Source organism: Mustela nigripes, chromosome 7 (assembly GCF_022355385.1).
Source record: "Mustela nigripes isolate SB6536 chromosome 7, MUSNIG.SB6536, whole genome shotgun sequence".
In the NCBI taxonomy this organism is placed as follows: Eukaryota; Metazoa; Chordata; class Mammalia; order Carnivora; family Mustelidae; genus Mustela; species Mustela nigripes.
In genome coordinates, this window is record NC_081563.1 from 26,309,445 (window position 1) to 26,320,421 (window position 10,977).

Consider the following 10,977-nt stretch of genomic DNA (forward strand, 5'->3'; position numbering starts at 1 on the left):
AAAAAAAAAAAAAAAAAGTTAAAAACTTTATTTTTTAATAGTTTAAAAAAAAAAAAAAAACCCTCTCATTGCACTGGTCGAAATGTTTGTCTTTTGGGGGCACAGAGTGGCTTAGTCGGTTAAGCATTTGCCTTTGCTCTGGTGGTGATCCCACAGTTCTGGGTGGAGCCCCTCGTCCGCCTCCCTGCTTGGTAGGGAGAAGCAGGCTCCCCTCCACTCATGTTCTGCCGCTTCCAGTCGGAGACCGGAGGAGAATTAGGCACAAACAAGTCAGCTGCAAAAGACTGCTGCCCCTCGGAACAATTTGTTACTTAAACTGTAACCCCTGAAGGATTTTACTAGTTGCCAAGCACATTTAGATATGGCCTTAAGAAATTCATAGAGTGGCAACAGGTCTTTGGGGAGAAGGCCGGAGCTGGGCAGCTGGGGATGCCGGCTCGCTCAGCTTCACGGTCGTATATCGGCCTTCTCCCCAAAGACCTGTTGCCACTATATGAATTTCTTAAGGCCGTATCTAAATGTGCTTGGCAACTAGTAAAATCCTCCAGGGGTTACAGTTTAAGTAACAAATTGTTCCGAGGGGCAGCAGCAATGTTCTCTCTCGCTCTTGTTCTCTATCTCAAATAAACAAATAAAATCCTAAAAAAAAAAACAAACAGTGTTTGTCTTTTCTACCAGTTTTCATTTGTAGACCACTGTAGTTCCTCTTCTCACACTCTTTAATTCTTTTAGTGAATTTTTTTTCTTCACCCTTCTGAGGGTTTATATACCTGAAGTCTTACGTTTTGACCCTCAGAGCCATTTTACTCTCCTTTTCTCTCAGTTGTATCTATACCCTTAACTTTGGTGATTTACTCTTTCTCTCTCTTTTTTTTTTTCTTTAAGATTTTATTTATTTGACAGAGATCACAAGTAAGCAGAGGGGCTGGCAGATAGAGGGAAGCAGGCTCCCCGCTGAGCAGAGAGCACGATGAGGGGCTCGATCCCAGGACCCTGAGATCACGACCTGAGCCGAAGGCAGAGGCTTAACCCACTGAGCTACCCAGGCAACCCCCCCCCCTTTTTTTTAAGTGTAGTTGACCTAAAATTTTATTTTCACTTCAGGTGTACAACATAGTGATACCATATTTATATGCCTTACAAGTGATCATGATAAGTCTACCTCTTTGCTTTTTAGGCCGTTTACTCTTTTTTTAAATTTTTTTATTTTTTCAAAGATTTTATTTTTTTAAGCAATCTGCATATACAACATGGGGCTTGAACTCACAACCCTGATATCAGGAATTGCATACTTTATCAACTCAGCCAGCCAAGTGCCCCAGGGCCATTTTTTCTTTAAAAGCAACTTTTCGGGGCGCCTGGGTAGCTGAGTTGGTTGAGTGACTGCCTTCGGCTCAGGTCATGATCCTGGAATCCCGGGGTCGAGTCCCGCATCAGGCTTCCGGCTCTGCGGGGAGTCTGCTTCTGTCTCTGACCTTCTCCTTGCTCATACTCACTGTCTCTCTCTCTCAAATAAATAAATAAAATATTTTAAAAAAAAAAAAAGCAACTTTTTCAACTATTGCCTGGTTTTTGCTTTCTCAAAATTACCTTTTTTTTCCCCCTAAAGATTTTATTTATTTATTTGACAGAGAGAGAAGAAGCACAAGTAGGCAGCAGCAGGCAGAGGGAGACAGCAGGCAGAGGGAGAGGGAGAAGCAGGCTCTCCGCTGAGTAGGGAGCCCTGTGCAGGGCTCGATCCCAGGATCCTGGGATCATGACCTGAGCCAAAGGCAGACACTTTCTAATTGAGCCACCCAGGCTCCCCTTTTTCAAAATTATCTAATGGCATTTTTACTTGGATGCCCTGCCATTACTTAAGTGAAGGTGTAAAATTAAAACTTCTCTTTCCTCCTATCAAGTTTTCCTTTCTTTTTTTTTTGAATTGAGGTATAGTTGACATAATGTGTACAACATGCTGACTTGATACATTTTACATATTGTAATGAGATTACCATTGTAGCCATAGCATCTTTATCACATTGCATGATAATCAGTTTCTTTTTGTGGTCCAAACAGTTAACATCTAGACTGGTACCAAATTTGGTTATAATACAATATTGTTGTCTGTAATCACTGCTTGGCACATTAGGTCTCTGCCCCCCCCTTTTTTAAAGATTTTATTTATTTATTTGACAGACACATTTTATTTATTTATTTGACAGACAGATCACAAGTAGGCAGAGACAGGCAGAGAAAGACTGAGAAGCAGGTTCCCCGCTGAGCAGAGAGCCCAATGCGGAGGTCAATCCCAGCACCCTGGGATCATGACCCGAGCCGAAGGCAGAGGCGTTAACCCACTGAGCCACCCAGGCACCCCATCTCTGCCCATTTTTTAATTGGATTATTTGTTTGGTGCTGGGTTATATATTCTCTTTATAAATTTGGATACTAATCCTTATTGGATATGTCATTTGCAAATGTCTTCTCCCATTCGATAGGCTATCTTTTAGTTGTATTGGTTGCTTCCTTTGCTGTGTGAAGGCTATTTGTTTGCTTGTTTGTTTGTTTGTTTGTTTTAGAGAGGGAAAGAATAAATCCTAAGCAGGCTCCATGCCCAGCACAGACCGCAACACAGGGCTTGATCTCACAACCTTAAGGTCATGACCTGAACCAAAATCAAGAGTCAGACGTTGGAGCACGTGGGTGGCTCAGTGAGTTAAGCCTCTACCGTCAGCTCAGGTCATGATCTCAGGGTCCTGGGATTGAGCCCCGCATTGGGCTCTGCTTGATGGGGAGCCTGCTTTCCCCTCTCTCTCTCTCTGCCTACCTCTCTGCCTACTTGTGATGTCTGTCAAATAAATAAATAAAATCTTTTAAAAGAAGAAAAAGTACTCGGTTAAAAAAAAAAAAGAAGAAGAGTCAGACGTTTAATTGATTGAGCCACCCAGTTGCCCCATATTTTTCATTTTATTTTTTTATTTTTAAAGAAATTTAAAGAATTTGAGATATAAGCATAATTTTCTTTCTTCTTCCCTGGTTAAGGTTTTGTCCTGTTGTCCACAGTGGAAGGTAAATTGGGGCTGGAGAAATTACGAGTTATCACTGTGTTAATATATTTTGAAACCTTACAAATAGCTACAAGTGTGTAGTTGTTATTTTGTCTTAGACCTCTAACCCAAATTTAGGCTCTGTGAGTCAGAGATTTTTTATCTTTTTCCACTCATTGCTTTTATATTTTTAGTGTCTCATACATAAAAAGTGTTCTGTAAATCTTGGTTAATTAATTTTCAAAGTTGTATATTGACAACAACAAGTTTTCAAAGCCCTGATGCACTACTTGAGGTCATTTCTCTCCCAGTAGAAAATTATAAACCAAAACTTTATATTTGTAGACAACTATCCCCTCTCTGTTAACATCTCTATATCTTTCTCTAAATATGTAATGTATGGTAGAATACGAAATTATATAATCTCTCTGATTATTCTTTTTCACTTGCTTAAATTAGGAAAAAATTAGGGGGCACCCAGGTGGCTCAGTTGGTTAGGCGTCTGACTCTTGATCTCAGGGTCATGAGTTTGAGCCCTGCACTGGGCTCCACACTGGGCATGGAGCCTACTTACACAAAAAAAATTGGATGAAAAAATTGTTCCTAAGGTTTTTTCTGAGCATTAAGTGAGACTGAGAGTGAAACATTTTGCAAATGTTCTACACAAGACCAGGTACCTGATCAAGACTTGTTTGTATTCAGTAAAATAATTGTGGGTTTATTTTAATTTATGGACTTTCTATCAAAAAATATTTAGCCAGAGACAGGATGTATTATAAGTGAAGAGCTTACCCTCTTTAATTTAAAAGAGTATCTACCATATGTGAGTTCTTACAAATCATCAGTAATGCTGGGGGTGTGGGTAGGGTCAGTGCACATGCTACTTTGGGCTTTTCAGCAGCATCAGTTTTTTTTGCGCAGCATCAGTTTTTTTTTGCCCATTTTGTTCACTGCTTCTTACAGTAGCGGCTCAGGTCATGATCCCAGGGTCTGGGATCGAGCCCTGCATTGGGCTCCCTGGTCAGGGGATGGGGGGGTGCTGCTTCTCCCTCTTCCACTCCCCCTACTTGTGTTCCTCCGTCACTCCCTCTCTGTCAAGTCAATAAATAAAATCTTTTTTTAAAAAAATGAATAAAAGGGTGCCTGGGTGGCTCAGTGGGTTAAGCCACTGCCTTCTGCTCAGGTCATGATCTCAGGGTCCTGGGATCGAGTCCCACATCGGGCTCTCTGCTCAGCAGGGAGCCTGCTTCCTCCTCTCTCTCTCTGCCTGCCTCTCTGCCTACTTGTGATCTCTGTCTGTCAAATAAATAAATAAAATCTTTTTTAAAAAAATGAATAAAAAAATATTTATAGGCCCAATGCTTTGGGTTTTGTTTTAAACTTAGTTCCTCCCTCATACGATGTTATGTTAGAATCAGGGTTTATAATTCTTTTATCACTCATTTTCCCCTGTGTAGCGTCACACTGCTCAGCTCCGGGAAGAGCTGCTAAAACTTCCCTGTCCCGAAGGCTTGGACCCCGACGCTGATGATGCCTCGGAGATGTGCAGTGCCACCGCAGGTGCTGAGGAGACTCTGATGCACGATCAGGTCAAACCCAGCAGCAGTAAAGAACTCCCCAGTGACTTCAAATTATGAGCTGCATTGACATGGACTTCAGAGACACAAAGGCTTTGAAGCACAAGCCAAATATGTCAATATTTGTATGTAAGAAACTAATTATGTAATAGTTATTGAAACTGAAACTATACTATGCCCTTAAGGAGATCCAGTTTAATTCAAGGTGATCTTTTATTTACCTGTACAAGAGTGTAAACTTTTTTGTGCTTTTATTTTTCAATTGTGAGAACCACTGATTGGTATGTTCAACAAATTTGTGTATACAAAGAAATGGATAAATCACTGATATATAAGGGAAACTACCTTAGGAAAGAATGTTTACTGAATGTTTATTTTATTTTATTTTTTTTTTTACTGTAGAGTGAGGGGTTGTTAACAAAGAATATATATTGGTCATTCTTACAACTACTATTTAAAGTCAGCAACTTTTCACTGAATTTGATAGGTTTTATGTTTGGCCATATCTTCATGCTCATCTTTGATTTCTGAAGACCTCCTACATACACTTAAATAAAAGTTAAATGGACATACTCCCTCTTTTTTGATTTACTGGTACATTTTTTAAATGATAAATATGCCATAAAATGCATTATAGCTGGAGACTTGCACTTGTATGGATGAATTTATTACATTCAACGTATTTAATTTTATGCCTTCTAATTCTAAGATGCAGAAAAAATAAATGAACATGATTTTATTCTATGCCAACATTTGGGCCTGTGAATGTATCCGTTATTTGAATTTAAGTATATGAGAAGGAATGGTCAATTTGAAAAGTCACTCTAAACTGATTTTTTCCTAAAGGGCTCCTTTTTTTCCTGGACTCTGGTTTTACTACTAAAGTCACGTGTATGTATGAAAACATTGAGGCTCTGTAGAGCAGAGAGGAGACCTCTCTGGTGCTGTTACAGTACATTCTGTACCTGCCATACAGGCTCATTTTCATGCAAATTCTTCTTAGAGCCAAATAAATAAAGAATTAGGTGTATTAGTATGTCTTGTTTCTAAAACAGTTTGCCATGGTGTGAAATGCTGTTTCTACAAAAATTTGGACACTTTCAAGACCTAAGCATGGGGAAGGAAAGGATATTTTTCTAACAACAATTATCACAAAAAGCTCAGGTGATTTTTGACAGTGTTTATATAAAATGAACTGCTGTTTGGGAACCTTGAATCTGGAGCTGACCAGAAGGAGAAGCTGTATTGTGAACGGTGAGCTGCTCTCTGAAGAAAAGGGGGAACAAGGGCATGGTAGTGTCTGATGTTCAAGATACATTCAAGGTTTATGGTACTATAAAAGAGGGGACATAAAAAGCTCTAATACATCCTGTTAGGTGCGGAGGGTGGTAAGCTCCGTACACCCAAGAATGACTAAACAGTCAATTTTTGAGAAAGAAGAGTCAATTATATGTCAGACACACACATGCTTGCTAAAATCTAGCTACAAAATGATCAGCAATAAGAATGAAAGGACAGTTATCAGCTCTCTATAGGCTTTTCCTTTTTTGTCTGTGAGGGTCCTGTCAGGGATGGAAGATAAAAGCTACTAACGATATCAAGCGTATTGCTTGCCTCCAACTTGGAATTTCCACCCCTCAAGTCCTATTTATTTATTGATTTGACATATAATGTGTTATTTACTTCAGAGGTGCAGGTCTGTGAATCATCAGTCTTCCACAATTTATTGCTCTCACCATAGCACTACCCTCCCCGGTGTCCATCACGCAGCCACCCATCCCTCCCCCCCAACCCCCAAGCAACCCTCAGGGATTTTATTTTTAACCACTGAAGTAAATTTGGATCATTTTCTCTAATTCACACCACTAGTCTTCAGAAAGCTTTATAAGAGGAAAGTAACAATACTAGTACCATAAGGTCCAATTCATGTTTTTAAAAAACCAAGACCTAGAGGCACCTGGGTGGCTTAGTTGGGTAAGTGTCTTCCCTTGGCTCAGGTCATGATCCCAGTGTCCTGGGACTGAGCCCCACATTGGGCTCTCTGCTCAGCAGGGAGCCTGCCTCTGCCTGCCACTCCCCTGCCTATGCTCTTGCTCTCTGTCAAATAAAATCTTAAAAAAAAAAAAAAAAACCGAAAAGTCTAGATTTGAGACATTACTTTGACATGGTTCCCTCTAGGATGCTAACTTGAGTACTCATTCTGGCAGTAGGTATGGGTTCCAGCACTTGAGGGTTGGATGACAGACGGAAATATGATGTCGGTACAGTTGAGAAGTCCTCTGATAGAGTTTACAGGTTACTGTTGGGAACACCGGGGAGGAACACTTAGTTCAGGCAAAATGCTAATGGGCATTGAGGTGATACAGTCAAGAAAGACCCCCGAGGAAGGTATTCTGAGTCTTGAAGGATGCGGAAGAAGTTAGCCAGGCAGAGGCAACTTGGTGACTCAGTTGCTTGTGTCTGACTCTTGATGTCTGTTTAGGTCATGATTTCAGGGTTGTGAGATCAAGGCCTCTGTTGGTCTCTGCACTCAGCCCAGAGTCTGCTTGAGATCTCCCTCTGCCCCTCCCCCCACAAGGTAAATAAATCTTAAAAAAAAAAAAAAAAAAAAAAAGAATTTAGCCAGGCAGAAAGAAGTTATTACAGACACAAGAGAGCAAGGGGGAAACTCAATAGCACATTGGATTGTAAGAGAAAATACGATAGTCGATAGTCAAATGAAATGCAGGCTGTAATGTTAGATAGGAGGGCTTGGATCATGGAAGGCTGTCCTGTTAAGAAGCTTTAACATCCTGTGGGTGATGATTAGGGGAGCAACCTGGTCATACTGTTTCAGGAAGATTCTACCGACGATGGGGAGGCAAGGAGATGGGTTAAGAGCCCACTAGAGCCCGGGTGGTAGGTCATCAACTAGGACAAAGGTAGAGAAGAAAAGTTGGGAAATACCTATTTTTTGGTTTAAGAACAGCCAGCATGTTTACTGGCTGAGATACCTAGGGCAGGAGATGGGGGTGTGGCAGGGAGATGGGGAGGGTAAGCATGAAGGCCCTGGAAAAGGCAGTAAAGACAATTGGTCTAATGGTTAAACTCCTATGAAGTCTTCCAGTACAAATATAAACTGCTTAGATACCACTGTAGCATTAAGGCCAATATTGTCAAAGCCCGACAAAACTAGAAAGTACTATAAAAGTTTTTTGATGTCCTATAGTTTGGTTTATGCAGGGTGAGGTGGGTGAGGGTGAGATGTTGTAGTTAGCATGTCTTAAACTGGTGGAGAGTAAGGTTCTTGGTTGTATCTCCTTTCCATTAGAGAAGCACACCTTGTACAATACAATAAAAAGTTTGCATTTTGTCACACTGCTTCTTCTCACTTTCCGAACTTAGACCATTGCCGACTGGGAGCCAACTGGAGCATGAACTGAGCAGCCCTATGCTCAGCAGCTCAAGTGAGGCTGGGCCCCTGGCCAGGCAGTTCTCACTGGCCATTTATTCCTTAAACTAAAGCTGATGATCTGAGTAGACAAATGTCCACAGTTGCATTTTTTTTTTTTTTTAACCAAGCAATGTGCACACCTCAAATGAGTACTCTGGCATAACCTTGTGTAGATGCTGGAATAATATTTTGCTGAAACAAGCCTTGAGTCTTGGGAGGTGTGAGACTGGTTAGAAAGGCTCCAAGATGGAAACAGACCTGCCCACTGGGTCAGCTGAGACAGGTACAAAGCCAGTTGCAGACCTTGAGGGAGCAGGCAGCCGGGGTACCAGAGGACTGGTGCTTCGAGCCTGGCCCAGGTTGCTCCACGAATTCCTCCAGTCTTGGGCAAGGTGGTCAGGGCGTGGCAGAGCTTTGGGTTCATCTGGTTTCATAATACTATGAAGTTAAAAAAAAAAAAAAAAACACCATTTTTTTTTTTTAAGATTTACTTTAGAGACAGAGCATGAGCTGGGGGGAGGGACAGAGAGAGAAGGAGAGAGAATCTCAAGGAGACTCCCCGCTGAGCATGGAGCCTGATCCAGGGCTCCATCTCATGATCCTGAGATGGTGACCTGCGCTGAAGTCAAGAATTGGATGCTTGACTGGCTGAGCCAGGCAGGCATCTTTATCTTTGTAAAGATAAAACTCAATAATCACTTTTCCTTACATATTTTAACTGCAATTTTTTGCTGTTGTTTTTTCCTTGGTTGTAATCTTTTGATCACCTCTTCATAGATCACAATCCTTATATTGTCCAATTATTAAATAGGAAAACAATTCATTATTCCAGCATGGTTGATTAATTTTGTTTTTTATTATTGGTGTTGGGATGCAGAACCCTAACCCTAACCTCACCACGGACATACACCCTGTTTATAGTATTCCTACAGGTTGGTGTCCCACCAACCCATAAATTCTATGTTTCATTATTCCTATTAAAAAAAAAAAAAAAAAAAAAAAACCAGGGCACCTGAGTAGCTCAGTAGGCACGTAACTTCGGCTCAGGTCATGATTCCAGAGTCCTGAGATTGAGCCCCACATTGGGCTCTCTGCTCAGTGGGCAGTCTACTTCTCTCTCTGTGTCTCTCCCCCTCCCCCTGCTCGTGCTGTCTCTCATGCTCTCTCTATCAAATAAAAAAAGGGGTGCCTGGGTGGTTCAGTGGGTTAAGCATCTGCTTTCAGCTCAGGTCATGATCTCAGGGTCCTGGGATTGAGAACCACACCAGCTCCCTGCTCATCAGGGAGTCTGCTGCCCCTTCTGCCCCTCCCCCTGCTCATGTTCTTTCTCTCTCTCAAGTAAATAAAATTTAAAAAAAAAAAAAAAGGAAAAGAAAAATGGGGCACCTGGGTGGCTCAGTTGGTTGGGCGACTGACTATTAGTTGCAGCTCAGGTCGTAATCAGGGTTATGAGATTGAGCCCTACATGGGGCTCTGCACTAAGCATGGAGCCTGGTTGAGAGTCTCTCTCCCTTTCCCCTCTCACGCTCTCACTCGTTCTCTCTCTCTAAAATAAATTTCTTTTTTTTTTTTTAAGAAAGACCAGGTGGTTTTGTGATTCCTCCCTTCCTTTCATCTTTCCTTTCTTCCTTTTATTTATTTATTTATTGGTTAATTAAGATATTTTAATCCTTTGGCTTATTTTAATTTTCTCTCTTATACTGGTTTAATTTTAAAATACTTTCTTGTCAGTTAAAAAAAAAAAATGATTTGAGGCAGAAAAGGCTCAACGTGTTGTATTTCTATGGACACAGTGATGAACAGATTGACTAGCCCTCCGCGCACGGTGCCCCAAGTCTGGGTGGAAGACAGACCCTAAGCACGGAATTCGAGGTGATGGATGCCTAAAGAACCGTGGGGTCGGAGCGCCTGGGTGGCTCAGTGGGTTAAGCCTCTGCCTTCAGCTCAGGTCATGATCTCGGGGTCCTGGGATCGAGTCCCGCATCGGGCTCCCGCTCAGCGGGGAGCCTGCTTCCCCCCCACGCCCCCACCTACCTCTCTGCCTACTTGTGATCTATCAAATAGATAAACAAATAAATAAATAAAGCTGCGGGGTCCCTGACGGGGGCCGCATTTCCTCCCTGTGGGAAACCTGGTCCAGCATCCGACCAGTCAGACTCCTTTTCAGACCCGTCGGTATTTCAGGGACATTGCTGATCACTGCTTGTATTCTTTTTAAACTTTTATCCAGGAATCCCTCCAGAAGAGATTGGGCACCAGACTCTGCTGGTCTCTTGAGAAAAGGTCACTGTCTGACCAGGAAGAACCCAAGTTTCCTTTTGTGTCCGGCGGCCACGCAAGTGGAGTGAGCCCCGCGCTCTTCTCAGGGACCAGAGCCTCCATCTGCTTATCAGCAGGATTGGCCGGAGCTTCTCCACCGCAGGGCACGATCTCATCGCCCTTTCTCAGCCCTCCTCCGTCTGCCCGGCGGTCACTGGGAGCGGCGCTTACAGGTACTGCGCTGAGGGGTGCCTGGGTGGCTCAGAGGGCAGGTCATGATCCCAGGGTCCTGGGATCGAGCCCTGCCTGGGGCTCTCTGCTCAGCGGGGAGCCTGCTTCCCTCTCTCTCTCTCTGCCTGCCTCTCTGCCTACTTGTGATCTCTGTCAAATAAATAAATAAAATCTTTTTAAAAATGGGGTTGGCCAGATAGTAAAGATTTTAGTCATTGCAGACCCCCTATGGTTGGCACTGTAACTGCTTGCTGTTGTAGCAGAGCAGAGACAGGAAGTAAAATGAGTGTGGCTGGGCTCCAGTAAATCTTTATTTACAAAACAGGCATCAGGCTAGCCTTGACCCACAGAACAGTTTGTCAACCCTTGTACCGAAAGAACAAAAACAGAATCAAACTTCCACATAGTAAAGGAACAAATGGAGTAATTAATTAAAAATACTTTGTTA

The 10,977-nt window shown here is 42.3% G+C and overlaps 1 protein-coding gene across 7 annotated transcripts in view; it reads left to right on the top strand.

Annotated features, from left to right (window-relative positions):
• BIRC6 (baculoviral IAP repeat containing 6) overlaps nucleotides 1–5,639 on the top strand; it is a 225,714-nt gene extending 220,075 nt beyond the window's left edge. For all 7 annotated transcript variants that reach the window (XM_059405398.1, XM_059405400.1, XM_059405403.1 and 4 more), the window contains one exon: nucleotides 4,487–5,639. In XM_059405398.1, coding sequence (XP_059261381.1) covers nucleotides 4,487–4,666 — 180 coding nt within the window. In that variant the 3' untranslated portion in view covers nucleotides 4,667–5,639. The remainder of the gene's footprint in view (nucleotides 1–4,486) is intronic.
• Nucleotides 5,640–10,977: the final 5,338 nt, after the last annotated feature.